At 44.4% G+C, this 25,497-nt stretch overlaps 1 protein-coding gene across 2 annotated transcripts in view; it reads right to left on the bottom strand.

Annotated features, from left to right (window-relative positions):
* The window catches only part of FSTL5 (follistatin like 5), a 1,009,581-nt gene that overhangs the window by 723,945 nt on the left and 260,139 nt on the right, over nucleotides 1-25,497 (bottom strand). For both annotated transcript variants that reach the window (XM_063920448.1, XM_063920449.1), the window contains exon 3: nucleotides 13,151-13,184. In XM_063920448.1, the coding sequence (XP_063776518.1) occupies nucleotides 13,151-13,184 (34 nt within the window). The remainder of the gene's footprint in view (nucleotides 1-13,150; nucleotides 13,185-25,497) is intronic.

The raw sequence follows: 25,497 nt of genomic DNA, 5'->3' as shown, positions 1-25,497 counted from the left end.
TGTAGCGCACAGAGCAAAAATGTAAGAGGACACATCTGCATACGCAGTCAGTGATTCAAATTAGAAATAGATGCTCTATTGCCAAACAACATACAGTAATAGCCTAATTAGAGCAGTTCATTAGCTGAATATAATAACCAGTCCATATGTTCTTTAATAATTCAATATATAGTTGTCATGCGATGGTTAGTATTATGCGAAACTATTAGATATTAAAATTTCCAGCTCATAATAAATCCAAAGCTCTGTTAGCAGAAATGGTTAGTAATTCATGCACATATTGCAGTAAAATTTGAGTAAACTGTACTGTATGTGACTGCACTGGCTTAGCGGCTTCTTTGTGTCTGGCGGTGACTTCCTATTATAAGTACAGGTTGAGTATCCCATATCCAAATATTCCGAAATACGGAATATTCCGAAATACGGACTTTTTTGCGTGAGAGTGAGATAGTGAAACCTTTGTTTTCTGATGGCTCAATGTACACAAACTTTGTTTAATAAACACAGTTATTACAAATATTGTATTAAATGACCTTCAGGCTGTGTGTATAAGGTGTATATGAAACATAAATGAATTGTGCAAATGTACACACACTTTGTTCAATGCACAAACTTACAAAAAATATTGGCTAAAATGACCTTCAGGCTGTGTGTATAAGTTGTATATGTAACATAAATGCATTCTGTGCTTAGATTTAGGTCCCATCACCATGATATCTCATTATGGTATGCAATTATTCCAAAATACGGAAAAATCCGATATCCAAAATACCTCTGGTCCCAAGCATTTTGGATAAGGGATACTCAACCTGTACTACTGTTTGTCCTTCCCATAGGACAAGCAGTCCCATTAAGAGATGTTTCCCCTCCTCCAGGACTGTCAGACAGGGCAGCGATTAGCAGAGAGCTGGCTTCCTGCAGGAAGCCACTCCCTGCCTGATCATCAGACCAATCTGAATTCTATGAGATGCAGCTGATGCAGTCCATAGAAGCCGGTGGTGAGTGCATACGCATACGTTTTAAAAAAAACTCCCACCTTAGTAAATTTACCCCTACATCTACACAAATGACTGTATGGGTTTCATTGCCTTCACCAGTCTGTGGCTTCCTCAGAAGTCATAATTGAGTGTGCAATTTTTGATGGTGCGAATGATGTTATTTTCTAAAGATTATTGTGTCTAAAGATATACAAAGGGGGCATTTGTGTCCTTACACATTCAGATACACTTATGCACTAGGGAAAAGGCTATTACTAGCATTAGTATGAAGTCACAAATGCTGCTATGGCAAAAGACAGCAAAAGTGGTCACAGCAGTGTGTGACTCATAATCAACTCTATAACCTGATCACCTTTATCTAGAGGAAGTGGGAAGTTTCAGACTCCATTATTAGAGAACTGAACTATGGGAGTCCTTCCGAGTTGATCGCTCGCTAGCAACTTTTTGCAGCGCTGTGATCAGGTTAAATCTCGGCAAAACTGTGCATGCGTATGCACCGCATTACGCAGGCGCGTCGTACGGGTACAAAGAGGATCGGTGCGGGGCGATGGAGTTAACGAAGAATCCATTTGCACAGCCGATTGCAAGGTGTTTGACAGAAAGAGGGCATTTGGGGGTGTCAACTGACCGTTTTCTGGGACTGTTTGAAAAAACGCAGGCGTGTCCAAGCGTTTGCAGGGCGGGTGTCTGACGTCAATTCCGGGACCAAAAAGACTGAAGTGATCGCAGAGGCTGAGTAAGTCCAGAACTACTCAGAAACTGTAAAAAACCTTTTTGTGCCGTCAGCTGCAAAAGCGTTCGCACACTCGCAAAGCTAAAATACACTCCCCCATATGCAGCGACTATCTGATCGCAGCGCTGCAAACAGTTGCTAGCGAGCGATCAACTCGGAATGACCCTCTATGTAAGATTAGTTCCATAGATCATCAACATTGAATTGGACTTTGGCATGAATATTATGGCCATCTTAACAAATAAACAGAACATTAAAACCCCCAAATATTTAGTGAACATCATCTTGCTGAAGTTGTCAGTTTTAAAGAATTAATAGAATTTAAAATGCATTTTGTATACAGACATGAATAAACCTCTTAATTTGTATCTACCTCACATGAATGTGCAGTGTGTGATATAATTTATACATGATTTCAGGGCCACCATCAAGGGGGTACTATAAGGACAACTGTCCTGGGATCGGCCACTCTGACAAAGAGGGGATGGACCTGGCCCCTCTGCCTCATACCGCCCACCACTATTTCCCTGACGCCATTGCTCTGCAGTAAAGTGAGCTAGTGCCCTACTCCCACCCGCCTCTTGTGTCTATTAGTGCCAGCCTCTTGTTTCCCAAGCAGTAACCAGCAATCTGTCAGTGCAGCAGACAGTATTCTGTATGGAACAATATTTAAAATAACCCTCCCAAAATGGCTGCCGCCTCAGAGGAGACAGTTATTAAAGATGCTAGAGGTGGCAGCAGCCATTTAGGGAGGGTCATTTTCAATAGTTTGTAGGGGGCAGGTGTAGACCCGCGGCTGTATGGGGGGGTTTACCTGACAATGAGCAGAACCCCTGACAATGACCTGATGGTGTAGGAGCTTCCGCAGTATAGCAAATATATTGATTCAAGCTTTTTCGCATTGATTAAGATATTTACTGTTAATCACAAAATGTGTTCATGTATCCTTAAATATTGCACAGATATTCAGAAAACTATATACTCCGAATATCTTGTCTAAAACATGAATTGTTCAAGGACATACAACGCCAGATGTATCCAAGGAAGATCGGGAAGAATGTTTTCAGCATATGTCCGAGAGACTGATAATCACAAAGCAATAAACTATATTCAAGAATGTTCTAATTGCTAATTAGAATCTTGTATGACAATTGATGTATTTCAGGTTCTGAGACATACATGGTGTATTCTGATTGGCTAAATGTATTGGCAAGCATGATTCCTTTGTCTTTAAGCTATAAAAATAAACCTGTAGGGGCCCTAAAGCAGGTCAGCTATGGTCTGTTTAGGTTACACATAATCCTGTGTCATCTTTTCATTCACTGACCTCCAACCGGTTGCTAAAGGAACAGAATTCTGACTGATTACTGAAGAGAGTTAATAGACCAGTCCTGAACAGGTTAAAATACCCTAACAGACCCGAATTCCTCCCTGTGGCACAGGGCATTATTACCATGTGGACATATTATGGTGACAGGGCATAACTGTGGAGGCATAATATGGTGATAGGCAATACTGTGGGGCCATAATATGGTGTCAGAGGCATTACTTTGTGAGGCATAAAATGGTGACATGGGCATAACTGGGGGCATAATATGGTGTCAGGGGCATTACTGTGAGGGCTTAATATGGTGAAGGGGCATTACTTTGTGGGGCATAATATGGTGTTGCTCAGATTATGCACACAGGAATGTTATTTTATTTTTTATATATATTTCTTTAAAAAATATATATTCTCTATTATTTTATTTTATTTTATTTTAAATGGGGGAGGGGGGCTACCTTTTTTATTAGTTCCAGGTCCCACAATTTCTGATGGCAGCCCTGCATGATTGGCAAGTGGAAGGGTCTATGGGGGTCATTCTGACCCGTTCGCTCGCTGCTTTTTGTCACAGTCGAACAAACGGGTCCCTACTGTGCATGCGCCGGCGCATGCCAGACGGCCGAAGGCCGTAGCAGGGATGTGATCGCCTCTGCCTGAATGACAGGCAGAGGCGGTCGCTGGGCAGGAGGGGGTGGAATGGCCGCCGTTTCGTGGGAGCGGACCGGTCAACGCAGGCGTGGCCGGACTGAACGGGGGGCAGGCCGCAGCAGCTGAGTGACGTCACATGCAGCCGCTGCGGGCTGGGGAGCAGCGAGTAGCTCCCGGCCAGCACGCTAAAGCTGCGCTGGCCGGGAGCTACTCTTGAAGTGCAAAGGCATCGCCACTGTGCGATGCCTTTGCACTTCTGCGGGGAGGGCCGGCACTGACATGCGGAGCGGACTAGCCCTGTGCTGGGTGTCCCACCGCATGTCAGTGTGAATGATCATAGCTGTGCTAAATTTAGCACAGCTATGATCAACTCGGAATGACCCCCATTATAAGAGAACATGTGCTGTAAGTTTATTGCACAAAGTGTTGCCAAAGAAATGAGAGAGCAAGATGCTTAAAGTAGATTAAGGATGCACTGTGGTAAACAAAAAGAAAGGAGACATCATCAAAATGCAAATTAGAGTGAGCTAAAAAACAATAAAAGCTGTAAATAACGAGCAATCTTACACATTTAAATCAGCTCTGTTTTAAAGGTAGTAAATCAGTATTCCACATCATCACACAAACACGTGTCCGACTTAGAATCAGCCCCATAATTGATACCACATGCTGACTGACCAAGCCTATTGTTACAAGTACAGTAGGTTTTTTTGGTCACCATATGATCTTGGTTCCCCTAGCACAGAGCATGGTTCTGAATTTTTAAAGGTGGCATACTACCATTTCTGTGCATGACACACTTCATGTAGCCCCAATGCCTCCTCTCCAATATAAAGACCAAGGGGGATATCCAATTATCCCCGTTAAAACATCGGGTCCGAAAAACCGCCGTTTTTTCTGACTTTTTTCAGATGTTTCACCGATTTTTTTTTACAGGATATCCAGATTGATCACCTGTAAAAAAAAAAAACCACTTTCTCCCAAAAACACACAGGTTCAGTGAAACCTGTGTGTTTTCGTGTGAAACTGCCCCATTTTCGGACGAAAACGGGGCTGTTTCGGGGATTCTGCTTCGCCTGCCGGTACGCTCTGGCTTATCGGGGCTAATTAGATAGGCCCCGGCGGGACAATTAGCCCCGGTAAATTACCTGGGCTAATTGGATATCCCCCCAAGAAACCAACTCTTTACCCTCTTCTATAGTCAGTGATCACACATGATCTTCCCAAAATCATGTCAACAAGTCTAGGTTGGTTACAGAATTTGTGGAAAAAGTTATTGGGGTAGATGTATCAAACCTAGGAGAGAAAGTGTAGAGAGATAATGCACTAGTCAATAAGCCCCTTATTGTCATTTTTTAAAACAAAGCTTGTGACATGGATGTTAGGACCGCATTGGTTTGTACTTTATCTCTCTCCAAGGTTTGATACATCAACCATTGTGATGTAGCAACAGGTATCATAGCTTGTTTTTAGTGATTACATTATGAATACTTAATCATCATCTTATACCCTTATAACCCATTATCATCTGCTAATAAATGATAATGAAGAAGCTAATTGCTAACACCTCTGCCATCATATGCCACATTGATAGTAAAAGTGCCAATACATACTGCCTGTATCAAACCTCCCAACTGTCCCGATTTTCATGGGACAGCACCTTTTTGGACACTGTCCCGCTGTCCCACCTGCGAACCTAGTTGGGAGGCTCCTCGTCACTCACTGGCTGTGAATAGACGCTGTGCGCACAGCATTTATTTACGAGAGTCAGAAGGACTGAGCGCATGCCAGCAGAGTCCCCCCTCAGTGACTAAATCAGGAGGCGTGGCTTGCAATTGTGGCATCCCTACAAAGCTATGCCCCTTTTCCAGAGGCCACATCCCATTTTCTCCCACTTCCTCAATGTTGAGAGGTATGCTGTACTGCTGTCATGTAAGGGTCAGATGTATTAAACATTCTAAAGAAGGCAAGAAGCAACTAATCATCTTCTAAATATCATTTTCTAGAATGCAGTATTTTCTAGAATGTAGTGTACAAAAATGATAGCTTCAATCTGATTGGTTGCTATGGGCAACTTCTCCACCTATCCTCTTTTCATACATCTCCCCACATCGCTGACACCTACAGTATTACTATCACAGGGTCTATAAACACCTTTCTTCCTCCTTTTCCACTTGGGACAAAGGGGTCTATTTACTAAACCCTGGATGGAAATAAAGTGGACGAAGAAAAAGTACCAGCCAATCAGCTGTTATTTTTCAAACACAGCCTCTGACAAGGCAGTTAGTACCTGACTGGCTGGTACTTTATCTCTGTCCACTTTATCTCCATCCAAGGCTTAGTAAATAGACACCTAAAAACACTTGATGGTGAAGATATATTGGATCCATGTAAAGTACTGTAGGACTATAAGCATTCTCCGTTGGGAGAAATGCTTATAGCAGGGCATTGTTACACAGCAGTTGGTAGATTTTAGCAAAATTATGTTAATGTTGTGTCTACCTCTATTAAGTCGAAGACAGTTGACAATTTTATAGAGCCCCATTTTTACAAATATATATATATGTTCTTAAGAAAAAGAGACATTTGTAAGCACAAAATGTGAGAATCTATTCAAGAAGTAGACCAGAAAACAGAAAACAAGTAGGGGTAGTAAACAAAAAAAAGAAGAAAAAAGGAAGAAATAGATGTTCTGCTTCGTTCCTTGTTAAGACGTATTGTTGAGTCTGCCAGTTAGTTTGATTTGTCTCAGTAAAGCTCTTCTGCAGAGCTGAATAACCTCTTTGTTAGATTGGAATGCATCTGTTCTCTATACAAGAACATCTTTTTCAAAATAAAGTTTTCATAGGCTGTCAGCAATAGCTGCTTGATGCATCATATGAATGATGAATTTTCTCTTTGCAAAACGTTAATTAGAAACACAGTATTGTTAAAGTTTTCTATATTGTAGAAAAATGATTGTCATCTTAATATTAAAGGTATTGTTCAGCTACCAAATTGAGAATGACAAAAATGTGATTCATTATTTTATAAAAGATGCATGTAAGCTTTTTTTCCCCCCGAGAATGAAGAACAAATAATATTTTATATGTAATTTATTATTGCACAGTTGGTCATTAATACAAAATAGTTTTATTTTGCACTTTGCAGTATTTTAGGTGTAATAAAAGCAGATTGCAAAACAGATATATACTGTACAGTATGTCTGTCTTAGGCGCCTATTCATTTACTGTATGTTAATGAAGGGTTGAGTATGATTTGCCGGCGGTCGGGATGCGGACGTTCAGTATACTGAGGCCCGGCATCCCGGCAATTGAAATCCCGACAGGCGTGAGATAGGTATGTTTTTCCCTCTCCCTTACCCTCTAACCCTCCCTTTCAGCAGCCTAGCCCTAACCTCCCCCTTTCAGTGCCCAACCCTAATCTCCCCCGATGTTGCCTAAATCTAACCCCCCCACCATTTCTCGCAGCCTAAACTGAACCCTCCCCCTTAGTGCTTAAACCTAACCTCCCCCCGGTGGTGCCTAAACCTAAACACCCCTTCCCCCCCCCCTCTTCTCCGGGCCTAAACCTAACCCTCCCGATATTCTCACAGTCAGGATGCCGGCTGATGGGATTCCGGGATCGGTGTCCTGACATTTTAGGGATTCCGGCATCAGGCTTTTGATGGATGTCGGGATTCTTGCATCTTGACCGGATCCGTTAACGGGCCTATTATGCAGAAACAGTCATAACCGCATGCTTTAAATAATGGGCCCATTCATAAGTAGTGAATGTGGTCACTGAAAATTCATCAATCACCAAGCACTGAAAGTTTTCAGAGTCTGCGGGAACTGACACCATCTTAAAATGGCACTGGGTCCAACCACAGCATCTTCCCCCTCTAGATGCATCCCTGATGTTACCATATGAGGCACACAGTAGGCCTTCTTTGCAAAGTTCAAAATAGCCATGTTATTTTTATCATTTATTTGTAAGATGCTAAGGGGAAAAGCAGGGACATGCAAGTTAGCCAATATAAAAGCAGATATGAAAGTAATGGTTTGTGTGGGACCTGCTAATGCAGAACTTACTTTTCTAATTGGAGGTCCACTGATTTTTCAATTACTCTCCCTCTTGACCTTATTCAGAGATGAACGCAGGTCGCTGCGTATGCAGTCAGATCTACGTTCATCTCCACACATGCTGGGGGCTGCCAAGCACAGGATGTGTGAGGCCAATTCCCGATGTGTCTGCAATACGTCGGAACTAAGGTTTACCCCTGGCTGCGCTGTCAGGTGGTTGGGTGCCATTTTTTTATCAGAGCAGCTGTGAGTGATGTCACGCAGCCGCACAGAAAATGGTCCCAGACCGCCTCCGTTCAGCTCAACATGCCCCCACCTCCAACGCTGCAACGTCGCCCCACGAAAGCCCACCGCTGTTAATCACATTGCAGTGGCGGATTTACCGCAAAGCAACCTAAGCAACCTAAGCAGGCTTCTTAATGGAGGGCATTTTTAGTAAATCTGGCGAAACTGGACTCATTGAATACTTCCGAACCTCGTAGACTGTCAGCACATTGGACAGCTGACAGGTGCTGGCTCCACTGCTCTTCGGTCTTTCTCCTCTCCTCAGTCACTGTAATGTGTTGCAGAGAGAGGAGCTGAGAGGAGCTGCCTGGCACACACAGACTCGGACAAGCCAACCTGCTGCTCAAAAAGCTGAGGCTCAGGAGATCATCCACAATGGCAATTTCATGGTGTCCTCACAGGCATTGAAGCTACTGTAGGAGGCGGAGCAGTCACTATGGGTGCGTAGTGGCGCAGTGCTGCTGATGCTCCTGGCCGGCAGTGGGCGCTGATGACAGCGGAGAAGTCACTTTACGGGCTGCAGTTTGCAGGGATCTTTGTGCTGGAGCGGTGCTGGTGAGCGGCGCCCTGTATATCTCATCCTCCGCCTGGCTGAAGTATTCACCTCCTGTGCTGGCACTGCATCAACTACGCCAACCTGGCAGCTGCTGGCTTCCGACCTGCAGAGTGAGAGCACCAGGGATGGCGTAGGGGGCATTATATACTTGGTGGGGCTGGGGAGGGGTGAATGAATAATGTATACTGGTATCATTATATTGGGGGGGAAGGTACACTGGGGGATGCATAATGTACACTGTAGGCATTACATACAGGGCGGGGGATCATGCACATGGGACATTATAGACATAGGGTGCTGAGGGCATAATATACACTGGGACATTATATACAGGAGGGGCATTGGGTATATTACATATAAAGGGGTGAGGCATAAAGCATGCTGGGGCATTACATACACGGGGGGGCATTGGGGGCATTATATACAGGGAAGATAATGTACACTGGGGCATTATATACATGGGGGAACACTGGGTGAAGTATATACACAGGGGGATCATAATGTTCACTGGGGCATTATATACACGGGGGACATAATGTGTGTGTGTGTGTGTGTGTGTGTGTGTGTGTGTGTATATATATATATATATGTATATATTTATACACATATATATATATATATATATATATATATATTATATATATATTTATATATATATATAATATAGGAGGGGGGGCAAATCAGTGTTCTGCTTAGTGCCCCGTGAGATCTAAATCTGCCTCTGGTCGCATCAATCGGGGATGCAACCGCAATGTGTAAGTCCGCGCAACCGCAATGCTGCCGCTGCACATGCGCAGTTTGTCTCCACCGACAAACTGCGCTGCGGCCCGCATTAGCAGCGGGGTCTGGATGACCCTCTCAGTCACTTTTCCATTTATTTAATGTTGTGTCAGACAGGTCATTTATAATGTAAATTATCATATTAAAACACAGTAGTAAATGGAGACTGTACTGTAATTTCCTTGCTTCAGAACCCTATGACTGTGAGAAAGATGTATGAAGATAAAGGGTTCTGATATAAAATATTTTAAGTTTAGAACTATGCTGGGAAAATAATTTGACCAGGTTTTAAAAACCATTGTCTCACATATACTCCTCTTGACCTTAACAAAGTATGTCATAATTTCATTTGAATGGATCCAAGTATAGTTGCTGCAAAGCAAACCTGCAATCTGAGAAGGGAGTCACTGGTGAGAAAAATGTTACTGTGTTCCTAATAGTGCTGCCTTGAAGTACTGGACATGGTAACTTCCAAATGTGTCCGTAGAATTCTTCTTTTAAACCAGTCCTATTAAGTGACTCATTTATATTTTGTAAAGCTCTGTTTTCCAAGTAACACAATGGAATTTCAATGTCTCTTCGAAAGGTTGTCATTTGGTATTTAGGTAATGTCAAGCAGTGGTTTGCTGTACATGTATTGGCGTTAATACAATACTCAATTTATCTCAGCAGAAACAAAAATATTGCAGTTGGTAATTATAGCATAAATATAAAGTGTAGCCATGGAAGTAAACATAACCTTTTCGATAAAGAATGATCATTAATATAACCAAGTATGAAGCTATTACGCATCTAAATATCATGTAAGCTTTAGAAAGAACTGAGTATAAGTTATTATCCGACAGTTAGGTGCTTAATGCTTTGTAATGGGGGTAAAATAGTTCCCCCCAGGAGTGGGGACCATTTGACCCTCCATCTGATGTTGAACTATGCATACCAGCATGCCCTGCTACAGTTTTGCTATTCGGCCATGCTAAAATTGTTGCAGGGCATTTAACAACAGATGCAGAGTCGCAAGTTCCCCACCCATGCTTGAGTAAGGTAGAAATTAAAAGACTTTTAAAGCTCTATGGGGGAGATTTATCAAAGCTTGGAAAGAGATCAAGTGGAAATGATTAAATACCAACCAATCAGCTCCTGACATTTTTCAAGCACAGCCTGTATAATGACAGTTAGAAACTGATTGATTAGTACTTTTATCTCTCTCCAAACTTTGATCATTATCTCTAATTATAGTAAAACTAAAACCATGCAGATACAGTACGACTTTGCAGCCAACTTCTTTGCTTTGCCACTGTCCCACAAAGAGTTTTCTGATAACATGGGACTAAAAATAATTACCTATAGCCACACAAATGGTAGTTTACAGGGCCCCTCTGCAACCAATGATAAATAGGCACCTAAAATCTATTCAGTGCAATACTGCACAATACTACATACTGTATGCCAATCAAGTTCAGTTTTTACAGAAAGTTACAGTAGCACCATAGTGACTAAAATATACAGAGGTTTGTCGTACATGAGCACACATGGCCATGATAGACCTCTTACCTTGCAAGCTGACTATAAATTGAATTAATAGATACACTTAAAAACATTAACTCAAAAAAGTTCCAATCATGGACTGAAATACCTTCCAGTTTTTCTAAGTACATACAGTATGCATAATTAAATGATTCATGTTCCTCACTAAAAGATTAGTCAGTGACCTAGGCAAAATTTGTTTATCCAGTTAATCAATTACGTTGTAGTACGGTGGCCCCTTTACATTTAACATGAACTAAATAAAACAAATTAAAAAGGTTGTAAGCAAAGTGCATGAGGACAAATTCACAGATAAATCTATATTTTATACAAGAATGTGTAGTGTTGTAACAATTCTCTTTAGCTGTAACATCAGTATACTTTACCATACTTGCCGACATTCTGGCTGCTGCATCTAGGAGTGGGCGGCCAGGTCGGCACAATGGGGTAGAGTGATGGAGCGTGACGTGGCATAAGTGGGCAGTGCGGGGGGGAGTGTCAGCATGATCATTCAATCATGGCCCCATTCCCACTATACAGTGGCAATAAAAATTGCACCGGAAAGTGGGTGGCATGGCTACAATAATGCAAATCAACACGATTCACGTCCTCAGCCATCTGGCCCACCTACTTTACTCTGAGAAGTGAGCGGCGCCAGATGGACAGGCGACACTGCAGGATACTTGTATGCAGGGGCGCTTTAAGAGAGGTGGAGGTCCATATGCAGCCTCCTTCGTTTGGGTGCCCTCCTCTCTGCCAGCAGCGCTGTAGAGTCTGAGCTCTAGAGGGCACGCAGAGATCTCTGGGAAAATTGCATGGCAGCCATTTTCCCAGATCTTTCTCTACTATGCATACACAGAACGCCATTTTCACAGTGATTTAACACCACTACTGCCATCGGAGTGGGACTCTGTAAGATGAGTTTTAAAAAAAATGGTTGCAGCGCATACGGTGGAGGCCCCACTGGACTCAGGGGCCCATGTACCGCACACACTGCACCCATTGTAAATACACAAGTACTTGTATGCATCACAGGTGGCTGGGAGCAGTACCCAATTTCGGTAGCCCCTGGCCTTTCCAGGAGGGTAGGCAAGTATGCAGCATAAGCTACAGTTAAAAAAGCCCTCAACGACTTTTTTTCCTGCGACGTTTAAGAGCTGCAGGTATTGGTGCGCAGACCATGTTAAACTTTTATAGGTGCTCGATTGAGAGCATCCTTAGCTATGGAATAGTGACATGGTATGGTGGCTGTACCTTAAATGACCAGTGTGCATTAGAGCGGATTAGAGGAACCACTAGCAAAATCATTGGTATGCCGCTGCCTACCTTTGATGAGTTGTATAAGCGTAGGGCTTTAAGTAAAGTTAGGAGTATTTCATCAGAAAGTGGACATCCTTTTAATGAGTTTTTTGTTGAACTTCCGTCCCGAAAGAGGTTTCGAACTCTGCTAGCACGAACTAGTCGTTTTAGGAACAGTTTTATCCCATTTGCTGTAAGGATGTTAAATGTATGATTGTATTATTTTTAATGAGTTTTTGTATGCTATAACTATGTCGCCTGCTATCCGGTGCTATGTACTACTGAAATTGTGTCTGTCAATTTGTTTTGGCTGATGACAATAAACTGAACTTGAGCTATATAAAATAAGCTGATTCTGATTTGCAGAGCGGTTCTGGACGCTGCCCCCCAAGTGCGGCTGCATGTAAATCATGTTGTGGCTATGGGGCAACTGCAAGCAATCACGCAGAACCCATTCTGCACATGCAGAGGACGGGCTCTGCACAAGGGCAATGCACCAACCATCGGGTGTGTGTACAAATCCGATCGGGCCCAAAGCTGTCCATTCTACTTATTGCAATAGACATTTTCTTTTAGACTGTGTTACCATAATACTTTTTCAGATATTTATTTATACAGTCTAAAGTTATATTTTGAAAACATATTAAAGGATTTTAACTCATATAACACTTGTTTCTTTGTACTTATGTACTGAAAAAATAAATAAATAAATAAAACTAGTTTCCGACTGTGGCATTATATTGAACTGAGTGTTATCTGGGCACAATGCCTAGAGCTCAGTAACCAACATTCAAAACTGTGAAGCATCATGCAAGACAGTTTCCCCTACACAGACAGAAACATAAATCGATTCGTTTCCTACATCTAAATTAATGTATTTGACATCCAGAGCATAACACATTTTATTAACTAAAATAAATAAATAAATAATAATCTCACCTTTGTTTCTGGATACTTCATGATTTCTGTCTTGCTAGAATTAAAAATAATAAAACTTGTTAGTTATATGGCATAAAGGAACACAATTATCTAGACAGTTCTGTATAAACAATTCCCTTTAAAAATTCAAGTAAACATCAGGATTTCAATCTTGACATTTTAATGGGAAACAAATATTCACAATCATACTGTAATATAGACAGATAGACAAATAGATAAATTGGGGGGAAATCAATTAAGCGCACTATTGAATAGCACCAGGAATGAGTGCCCAGAGCTATTCAATCAGCTGAATTGCGCCCAGCAATCAAGTCAGTAGATGCAGGTTCCTGTGCTTTAAAGAATATCAAGTTGTGGTAAAAGGCATTTTCTGACTTACTGTAAGTGCCGGGTGCAATGCAGTTAGCGACAGCGGTAAGAACGTAGTTCACATCGCGGCACTAGTTTTGTCAGATTTCTGCTCGCACCTCACAACCTTTTTGTTTGAGGAGGACAAGATATAACTGTATAAAGGGCAGCTCAGTTTACTCGCCACATCACCTACCTGAAGACAGAGATAGGAAACAGGGAAAAGGCAGCAGATATCTTTGATATCTGCTGCAGAGCCCCATGTAATACTTTCAGCGGGTACTTACATTTTAGAGGCATCCTGTTTTTCAGGTGATTTCCCACAAAATGTGTATAATAAATATGCCCCAAAAACATAACTGAAACATATGAGTGACGTTACAGTATGCAGAAGACAAAGAGACAGGATCCACACATTGCTCACAGTGCATGGAAGGCAGGGCCGGCAACAGAAATTATGGGGCCCGGTACACACAAATTTTTGGGGTCCCCTATCCTCCGATGTAGGTACAGGCCGGATGGTCATTTGCTCATTATAACCCCGTCTCGCTCCAGCCTCATCTCATCCCCCCCCCCCCTTATCTCTCAGGCTCCCCCTGTGCCCCTCAGCCTGCCCATTCCCAGGTGTCTCTCAGCTTCCCATGTTTCTCAGCCTCCCCATTCCCCTGTCTCTCAGCTTCCTCTTCCCCTTGAAGCTCAGCCTTCTCATGTCTCTGCCACTAGACCCATGTCTCCTCAGCCAACACTTACCTCATCTGCATTCACTGCTGAATCTGCTGTTCCATCTTCAGATACGGCTCGGCTCATATGCTCACTGTCTAGCTACATGGCGTCAGAATGTCACACATGCTGCACCGCAATTGGCACAAAACATATTTTATTGTGCCAGCTACCGGCGGCCGGCCAGACGAGGCAAGATTTTTGTTGGTGTACGCTAGCTAATAATTCCACCACCTTCATTGCAGCGGGTCCTGATGCAATGCACCAGCTGCACCACCGCTAGTTTGGCCTCTGACCGAGTACCCTATCCGTTAACCCCATACAACAACCCCAACACCCCTTATCCCATACATCCCCATAATCTCCCACAGTCCACACATGCCCCTTATCTCCCCATATCCAACCTCTATCTCCATATCCCTATACACATCGACTCCTCCAGCCTCCCTACATACACTGCATATCCCTCTATCCCTGCACAACATACCCTACTCCCCCTGTCCCCCCACATATAATAAATATCCCTCCTCTCCAATATACCCAGCACTCCGTCCCCCCACATACACCTCATATCCCTCTACTACTCACACACCCTAATCCCTTTGTCTCCTCACATAAAACCCATAATCCTCTACCACCACCTCACGAACCCTAGTCTTCCCACATATAACCCTCCACCACAACACATAACCTAGTCCTCCTGTTCCCTCACATACACCCAATAATCATCTACCCCCACCACACACCCTACTCACATTGTCCCCCCACATGCACACCCCATAACCCCCCCTTCCCTGTGCAGCCCACACCTGGGTAGTGACCTCCTGACCTCATCGCTCATCCATCTGCCAGTCAGCCAGAGCTACAGCAGCAGCACATGGCCCCTTCAGCTCAGTGTCTGCTAGAGTGTAGTTACTCTCTAGCTCAGCGTCAGCTCCACTCAGAGTTAGAGCACACCAGGGTAGCTGGGCAGAATGAGTGTGGCGGGGGAGCTGAGACAGCTGCGAGCAGGGAGCAGAGCAGTACCAGCTGGAGGTACTGCTGCTGGCAGAGTCCGTCATCCTCCTTTTGATGTACAGGTGCCAGGTGGAAGAGGGGGTAAGGAGGCCAGCTCTGGCACAGAGCCCTCCCTCTGGTTCAGCTACCAGGTTGTGCTCCACCCACTGTGTGCAACAAGGACGCTGCACAGCAACCAAAATGAATTGCTACAGCGCGGCACAGCTAAGGGAACACAGGAACTGGACTCCTGAGATTCCTGAGGGTCTGGGGCCCCTTGGAATCTTGGGGCCCATCACAGGTATCCCCTTTGCCCCCCCCCCCCCCCCTGTCACTGGGCCTGATGGAAGGTAATTAGACTTTACAGGGTACAATTTCAGTTGAACCAGGTTGAAAATGGGGGAGGTCAGGGGGTGGCACGAGGGAAGGGGGTGGGAGGACAAAGGGGTGCTGAGGGGGAACAGGTGAGGAACATATGAAGTTGGAAGTGAGAAGGGCACAGGGCTGTTCCTAGTGCTGTTATTATTGGGTAAATAGCTATATTGCTAAAACACAGACTGGTAATTAAAGATGTAATTGACATTTTCCCATTGATATTTTGTATAGAATAGAATACAAGGACAAGCATCATCCTTCTAAGTAGTTATTTAATTAGTTGCTACTGAAAACATTTTAAGAAAAATATGTAACTACTAATTGTAAAAATGTATTATATAAATATAAAGTTAGAGCTATTTGAGTGAGGAAAGCAGAAGTAACAGTACGTAAACAAATAACTGCATAGTCAGGTCAAGGTTATAAGGAGAGATTATAGTAGATGCTTTGGATAAATATAGCAATGAACAAAGAAGATTAAGTTCCTGTGTGATTTGTCAATCTGTGTTTGGGATTTTAGAGGGAACTGTCCCAGTAAATCATCAGTTTGCTTTTCTTTTAAATGCATTTATGGTAAATAAAAATAAAAGCTTATAAAATATATTGGAAATGACTGAACTACTTCAAATGATTCTAATTTTAAGGGAAATCTAGTTTTAATGTCATTTTATTTCCATTTATTTTCTTCCTAGTTATTTACCTTTGTGCTTAGTAACATCAAGTCATAAATGGCAAAGGCACCTTTATAAATCTGCTTTTTTCCAGATAACACAAACTGGCTGCCACATTTTATTGCATGAAATTCAGTCTCAGTTGTACAGGTTTTTTTTTTTTTTTACAGTTGTTGACCGTACTTTGTACATAAAATTCTGTCATTATCAGTGTAACAAACATTTAACATGGCTAAAACATACAGGGCCAGATTCACAGGTGTATGCTAATGCCGCAGCAGCTGCGAAAGTACTGTATATGCATTAACTGTGCGAAAAAATGCAAATGCACAGCTGTCTGGATTTGCAAATTTGAACGAGGTTCAGGAATTTAATATATCTTAATTTGGTTACAACTGGGGGATTAGGGGCATCAAATTTGCATCATGCTCCTTTCGCTGAAATTGTTAGTTATGGCATTGCAACCATCAGGGCCGCCATCAAGGGGGAACAACCGAAACTTCAGTACCAGGCCCGCACTGAGAGGGGGCCCGAGTGGCAGCAGTGTTGATCGAGACTACCAGCAGACAATCAGGGAGGGACAGAGCCAGCAGTGGTATTTTGAGTGTAATGCCGGCTGTGATCTAATCATAGCTTACAAACTCAGCAGCTCCTGATTGGCTGTTGGTCTGCCAGTTCCGGGTGGCTCACAGCCAGCGGAAAATTTTAAACATCGCCATCGGCTCTGTTCCTCCATGCATTAGCGGATCCAGGGGAGGGGGACATGCAGGCCCATGTACGCCCCCCCCCCCCCCCCCATGTAATTTCTGGGCAGACCTTTTTTTTTCAGTGTCGCTGGATAATTGGCTGACTGCCTCTGTTCCCTGAGCTGCTGCAGTTCCTGTCACGACACCAAGATCTCTCCACAGACGCCGACAGGCTCCTGCTCGTCCCTCTCCGTACATTCTGCATCGAGGAGGCTCTTAACTGTGGGCTTCAAGTGGTGGTGCTACTGTGGCATTGGTTGGACATTTACTCAGTGGGTGGTGTTCTGGAGCCCCTGAGTGGAGTGCTGCTCTGGGCACCTTAGGTCTGGTCTTTTCCGGTTGAGCCTGACAGGTGACTTTAGTCCCACTAGTACTTTGTGCTGTGGACTGTTTCTTTAACCTGCATGTCTGCAGCGGGCACATTGGTCCCACCATTTCCTGTCCCAATAAGCTCTTTCAGCATGACTTATCTGCTGTTTCATTTACATATCCAAGACAAAAACACCTGTATTGCATATTTCAATATTAAATACAGTACAGCCCTATTGTGCCTTCACTGAAGTTTATTCTTAGTTACTCTGGCACTACCCAACTATTTTGGAATTTGCTATTCTGCTGTTCACACTGTTGTGTAGAGGGATTCTTCTGGGTTGCCTGGTCCTAAACCTAAACAATATTTAAAGTGTATGGATGTGTCAACTTAATGCCCTCTGCATCATATTCTATCCAACACAGTAATACTCTCTGAACCACAGGAACTAAATTCCAAGAGTAGGACTGTTCCAGAATTCTCCTCAAAATGAATGTCCAGCATTAGCATTCCTCTCAGAAAAAGGTGATTTATGTTAGACTTACCAAGGTTAAATCTCTTTCTGTGAGGTACACTGGATTCCACAGGTAATACATTGGGGGTGTAGAGTTGGATACGAGGCCCCAACAGGCTGAAGCTTTGACTGTTCCCAGGATGCATTGCACCGCCTCCTCTATAACCCCGCCTCCAGGCACTGGAGCTCAGTTTCGTTAACCAGTACAATGCAGTAGCAGGTAAAAGAGACGGTAGATGTTCGTCACATAGAACCACATTCTCATGACAGGAGAAGGGACTAGCGGCTAATGCCATACAAACCCAAAGAAGCTAAGTGTGTCAGGGTGGGTGCCCTGTGAAATCCAGTGTACCTCGCAGAAAGAGATTTAACCATGGTAAATCTACCATAAATCTCCTTTTCTGCAGCGAGGTACACTGGGATTCCACAGGGAATACATCAGGGATGTCCTAAAGCAGTTCCTCATGGGAGGGGACGCACCATAGCGGGCACAAGAACCCGGCGTACAAAGGAAGCATCCTGGGAGGCGGAAGTATCAAAGGCATAGAACCTGATGAACGTGTTCACTGAGGACCACATAGCCACCTTGCACAATTGTTCAGTGGACACGCCTCGGCGGGCCACCCAAGAAGGTCCAACAGGCCAAGTAGAATGGGCTTTAATAGCAGCAGGAGCTGGAAGACCAGCCTGTGCATAGGCTTGTGCGATCACCATTCTAATCCACCTGGCCAAGGTTTGCTTATTCGCAGGCCAACCACATTTGTGAAAACCAAAAAGTACAAAGAGGGTATCTGACCTCCTGAGGGAGGCAGTCCTCTCTATGTAAATACAGAGAGCCTATACCACATCCAAAGACCGCTCTTTGAGGACAAACCAGAAGAGATAAAGGCCGGAACCACAATCTCTTGGTTAAGATAAAAGGATGATACCACCTTAGGTAGATAACCAGGGCGAGTTCAAAGAACTGCCCAGTCATGGTGAAAAATTAGAAAGGGTGGATGACAGGACAAAGCGCCTAAGTCCGACACCCTCCTAGCAGAGGCAATAGCCAGTAAAAACACGACCTTAAGTGTAAGACATTTAAGATCCACAGACTCAAGATGTTTAAATGGAGACTCATGTAGGGCATTTAAGACAACAGACAGATCCCATGGAGCCACAGGAGGGACATAGGGAGGCTGAATCCATAAAACGTCCTGAGTGAAAGTATGAACGTCAGGAATGGATGCAATTTTCCTCTGAAACCACACCGACAAGGCAGATATATGAACCTTGAGGGAGGCCAGATGAAGGCCTAAATCTAGGCCTTGTTGCAGAAAAGCCAAAAGCCTAGAAGTTCTGAACGAATAGGCATCATAATTCTTAGCAGCACACCATGTGAAGTAAGAGTTCCAGACCCTGTCATAAATCTGTGCAGAAGCCGGTTTGCCGGCCTTCAACATAGTTTGAATAACTGCCTCAGAAAATCCCTTGGCCCTCAGGAGTGAAGCTTCAAGAGCCATGCCGTCAAAGCTAGTCTGGCCAGGTCCGGATAGACACAAGGGCCCTGAATGAGGATATCTGGGCATTGAGGAAGTAGAAGAGGACACTCTATTGATAAACCCTGCAGGTCTGAGAACCAATGACGTCTGGGCCATACTGGAGCGACTAGACGTAGTATTCCTCTTTCTTGCTTGAACTTACGTAGTACCCTGGGCAGGAGTGACACTGGAGGGAACACGTATGGCAGCCGAAAGTTCCATGGAATTGCCAGTGCGTCCATGAACGCTGATTGAGGATCCCTTGTCCATGATCCGAAGACTGGAACCTTGTGATTGTGTTGGGACGCCATCAGGTCTACATCTGGTAGGCCCCACTTGTCCACAAGGAGTTGAAAGACTTTCGAATGAAGACTCCACTCTCCGGATTGAACGTCCTGATGACTGAGGAAATCCGCTTCCTAGCTGAGGACTCCGGGGATAAACACTGTCGATATTGCTGGCAGATGGCGTTCTGCCCAACGGAGGGTTTTGATACTTCCAGCATTGCCGTGCGGCTTCGAGTGCCGCCTTGATGATTTATGTACGCCACCGTGGTGGCGTTGTCTGATTGTACTGGAACAGGCCTGTTCTGTACTAGAGGCAGGGCCAGTGTCAACGCATTGAACACTGCCCGCAATTCCAGAATGTTTATCGGGAGGAGAGACTCCTCCCTGGTCCACCGACCCTGGAGAGAGTGTTGCTCCAACACCGCGCCCCAACCCCACAGACTGGCATCCATTGTCAGGAGGACCCAGTTGGAGATCCAGAAGGGATGGCCCCTGCTCAACTGTTGGTCCCGTAGCCACCAGCTCAGTGACAGACAAACCTCCGGAGTCAAGATCATTTGAGACCTAATCCAATGAGGCAGGCCATCCCACTTGGAAAGGATTAACCTCTGCAGAGGGCGGGAATGAAATTGAGCGTATTCTACCATGTTGAAAGCCGACACCATGAGGCCTAGTGCTTGCATCGCCGAGTGTATCGACACTCTTGGGCAAGAGAGGAATATCTCATCCTGTCCTGAAGTTTCAGGTCTTTCTCTGGAAACAAAAACAATCGTTGGCTGTGTGTGTCCAGTAGTGCCCCCAGGTGCACCATGCTCTGAGCAGGGACCAGTGTGGACATTTTCCAGTTGATGAGCCACCCGTGGGCTTGTAGGAATTGGACTGTCAGTTCCAGATGACTGAGGAGAACCTCTTGGGAATTCACCAGGATCAGCAAGTTGTCCACATATGGCAGGATCCTGATTTCCTGATGACAGGGAAGAGCCATCATCACGGCCATGACCTTGGCGAAGATCCAAGGGGCTGTGGCCAATCCAAAAGGCAGTGCCTGGAATTGATAATGTAGGTTGCCAATAGCAAACCGCAGATATTGCTGATGTGACATGGCAATAGGTTTGTGCAGGTAAGCATCCTGTATGTTCAGGGATACCATATAGTCTTCGTGTTCCATGGCCAGCACTATAGAGCGCAGAGTTTCCATACGGAATTTGGATACTCTCACTAACTTGTTTAATGATTTGAGGTTTAGTATAGTTCAGAAGGACCCATTTGGCTTCGGAACTAGAAACAGGGTCGAATAGTATCCCCTGCCTCTCTGATACAGAGGTACCGGCACTACCACTCCTGTATCCAGGAGGAATTGTACAACCAAGTATAGAGCTTGCGCTTTTAATGGATCCGCAGGGATAACCATTGTGCAAAACTGGTGAGGGGGACGTCTCTTGAAAGAGATTGCGTACCCGTGAGAGAACTTCTCACACCCAGGCGTCCAAAGTGGTCTTTAACCAGGCCTGGGCGTACTGCAGAAGTCGACCTCCCACCTTGAGGTCCCCCAGGGGAAGGCCCGCCCCGTCAAGTGGCAGGTTTGTCTTGTTTGGAAGCAGGCTGACGGGCAGCCCAAGATTGTTTAGATTTCAGCTTAGTGGTTTTGGAAGCACGAGCCTGTCGTGGATGCGCATGACCCTTTGATTTCCCTGGAGGTCGAAAGGAATGAAAGGTGGTACTCTTAGCCTTCGGAGCAGAAGGATTAGTATTTGGGAGACATGCAGTCTTGGCAGTAGCCAAGTCAGTTACAATCTTGTCCAATTCCTCCCCAAATAGGATGTCCCCCTTAAAAGGAAGCACCTCCAAGGTCTTTTTGGAGTCCAGGTCCACCTTCCAGGACCTCAACCACATACTTCAATGAGCCAGGATAGACGTAGTAGATGCCTTGACCACCATCACACCTGCATCAGAGGCCACCTCCTGAATATAGTGGGAGGCTGTGGTAATATAAGACTGATATTGTCTGGCAGTATTCAAAAAATCCTGAGGCAGATCATCCTCAATTGCCTGAACCCATGCTTCAATTCCTTTCGCAGCCCAGGAGGCTGCCATAGTGGGTCTATGTACCGAACCAGTAAGAGAGTAAATAGACTTCAGGCATCCCTCCACACGCTTATCCATCAGTTCCTTCAGTGAGGTGACAGTGGTGACAGGCAGAGTAGATGACACCACAAGACAGGCGACATGAGAGTCCACCGGCGGTGGAGTTTCCCACATATTACTCAACTCCGCAGGGATAGGATAATGAGCTAGCATCTTTTTAGACAGGGAAAATGTATTTCCTAGCGACAACCAGGATTCCTGACGTATGTCAATTAAGTGGTCAGAATGTGGTAAGACTACTTTAGCAACCTTCTGATGTTTGAACTTATCAGGTTTCTAAGACACAGTAGTAGGCTCAATGTCATCATCTATTTGAAGAATTAGCTTAATAGCCTCCACTAGGTCAGGAACATCAACCTGGGTTGTAGATTCCTCCTCAGAAGCAACTGTATCAGTGTCTGACAGATCAGTATATTCCCCATCCTCATCGGAAGAATTATCCAAAATATTAGTGGATTGTGAGGAAGAAATGGCCCATTTAGATGACCCCAGAGGGGCATGGGGTAGACTTTTTTCTAACCAAGGATTGATTTAATTGTTGTAATTGGGTAGACAGAGTATCCGCCCAGGGCGAATTAACTACAGGGACAATATGTGGCTGTAATGGCACTGGAGGTCTCACAGGGGCGTAAGACATGTCACAAGTGTACTCAGCATACTTGAGAATGCTGCCCAAGGTGGGTCCTGATTGGACACAGGGCCTGCAGGTTGACTGGGTGTATGGCACTCAGCATCTGAACCAGCAGCTAAAACTTCTCCCTCAGGTAAATCCATGGCGCCAGTATTACAGGATGCAGAAGAGTCTGCGGATTTCCCGCACATCTTTGACAGACATTATAAGGAATGTAGCCTTAGGGCGTAACAGTACAATATAGCCAGACAAACACAATACCTGCAAAAAAACTCTATGTTATTTGACAGTAAACACAGGACACAAAACAGAGGATTTAAGCAGTATGAGGTGACTGAAACACACAGTAAAAATACCAAATTGTATATTCAGTGTAACACTATATATATATATATATATATATATATTCATAGAGAAGGGGAGCACTCAGCAGACTGCTCTTAAAAGGCAAATCCTTTATTCAGTACATAAGATAAAAATTCACATCATATATATATATATATATGGGACCATGATGCACCTAGCCCCTCAGGGTACAGAATATAGTGATAGCAATATGTGATACAGGAGAATGGAATCCCACACAACAGCTACAGGCACACTCAGTCACATGTACAAGGCAGAAGTTATTAGATATAAACAATAAAACTGCACTGAACTAGTAAATTTACATATAAATATGGATGAGTATAGATATTACAATGCACAGTATATACAGGATGTATGTCATAGAATACTTGTACTAAATATTCAGATAGCAGTACACTTGTTCTTAACTGTCTAAAATGACATGTAGAATACATAAGTGCCTGTAAATGCACAGCGCTGATGAGACAGGCTGCTTTATAGAGGAGACAGAGCCCTGCAGTCCCAGAGATCAGCCCAGCTAGTAGTGAAGATGGCACCAAAATCTCTGTCAGGAAGGAGGGAGAGTGAAATGCAGCTCCAGGGTGGGGACACAAGCAGTAGATGGTGCCCGGAGCTGGGGGAGGGGCTACAGGTAAGCGCCTTATCCCCTATGCTGGTCCTCACCACTGGATACTGTGGAGCCTATATCAAACAGATTTTAGTAAATCCGACCTGTGCTCCCTTGCCCTGGTGGATATAGTGGGGTACCTGTGCAATACAGTGTCCACGCCAGCGGCGTGGCCCGTCTCTGGTGACCGCGACCGTACCGCTATTTACCAGCGGGTCCCACCAGGGGGATCCTCTTACCTCCTCCCTGATGTGCAGCCACGCGATCCTAGAGAGCGTCAGTGGTGGTGTGCCTGATTACCGGTGCGCCTCCGTTGCAAGTACCCAGGAACCCGGCAACGGGAGTATGCAGCGCTGCTGGTGGAGGCGATGGAGCCGCAGCACAGCATGTCATAAAGACATAGAAAGTTAGTGACCTGCTCTGCAGGCACCAACTTACAAACTGAGCTCCAGTGCCTGGAAACGGGGTTATAGAGGAGGAGGTGCAATGCATCCTGGGAACAGTCAAAGCTTTAGCCTGTTGGTGCCTTGGATCAAGATCCAACTCTACACCCCGATGTATTCCCTGTGGAATCCCAGTGTACCCCGCTGCAGAATTAATAATAATAATGTTATTAACTGTATGTAGCACTTTTCTCCCAATAGGACCCAAAGTTCTTTACATTTGTTTTTTCAACACAAAATAAGCTTAACTAGGGGCATTAGTGAAATGTTGAGTAAACAGGTAAGTGTTCAGTCTATTTATGAAGGATTTCAGAGTGGGGGCCTCTCGAACTCTAAGAGGGTAGTGAGTCAAGAGCTGCAAAGCTGAAAGCTCAACCCTCCTGATGCATTCTAGGTACTGCTAATAAGTCTTAATCTATAGATGTCAGCAATCGAAAAGGACAGAAAAAATAAAAAGCTGCTTCAGGTACCTTGGGCCCCGGTCATGTAGAGCTTTGAAAGTAAATAAGCCAATCTTGAGAACAATTTTACAGGCAGCCAGCGAAGGGAGTTGAGAACGAGTTTTACAGTATATGTCTGGAATGGAGCTGGTTGGTTAATAGCCTGTATATTGTACCATCTCCTAGGGCTGCAATTATTTTGCTGGGAGACCATGGCAGAGTACATTGCAGTATTCTAGGCATGTTGATACAAATACATGTAAAAATGTAAGTAGATATTCAGAGAGAATTAGGTGCTTGATTATGACATTGATCCTCTAATGAAAGGATTTCATTGTGGCTGATTCCTGAGGTGGAATGTAGTGCAGTCCGAGATCGCCGGAGGTACAGGATGATGGCCGATCTCTGATGTTTTTTAAAGGGGCAGTCACTTCAAGGCATGGTTTTACCATGTAAGTGATTGCCCCTTTCAAAAAACATCCAAGCTCAGCTGGCCTACAGCACCTCCGGTGTTCTTGGACTCCAGTACATCTTGCCCCGATGTATAAGTGTTGAGCCATTATCCAGGAGACACTATCCATTGAGACTCTGCACCTGTTCAGTGTTTTGTAATTCGGGGCAATCACTTACAAGGCATGGTTTTACCATGTAAGTGATTGCCCCTTTCAAAAAACATCCAAGCTCAGCTGGCCTACAGCACCTCCGGTGTTCTTGGACTCCATTACATCTTGCCCCGATGTATAAGTGTTGAGCCATTATCCAGGAGACACTGTCCATTGAGACTCTGCACCTGTTCAGTATTTTGTAATTCTGAATCCCCCGGTGTAAGTCCTATAGGATGGCTATGCTGCAGCCTTATTCTTTCACCTCTAATTAGGACCTTTGTTTAATCATGATTCAGTTGCAGCCAATATGCACACGTCCTCTCCCAGAGCTCAGCTAGACATCAATTTAGGGTTGTTATTTGGTTCTCAGAACCTGGAGCAAAGGACAGGTAGAGTTGTGTATTGTCTGCATAGCAGTTATAGACCAGACCATGACATATGATTATTTCACGTAGTAGTATGCATGTGTACTGCAAAAAGCATGGGAGATAGTATACATCCTTCTGGGACATTATATTGTGTGGAACTGGTGACAATGAGTATGCACCAGAATAAACTCTGTGTGATGGTGAGAAATTATTTGAACAAGCTAAAGACTGCGCCTACCTGTCCACAGACAT

Source organism: Pseudophryne corroboree, chromosome 1 (assembly GCF_028390025.1).
Source record: "Pseudophryne corroboree isolate aPseCor3 chromosome 1, aPseCor3.hap2, whole genome shotgun sequence".
NCBI lineage: Eukaryota > Metazoa > Chordata > Amphibia > Anura > Myobatrachidae > Pseudophryne > Pseudophryne corroboree.
Note: the sequence above shows the minus strand (reverse complement) of the source record. Positions and strands in the feature narration are given on the sequence as shown.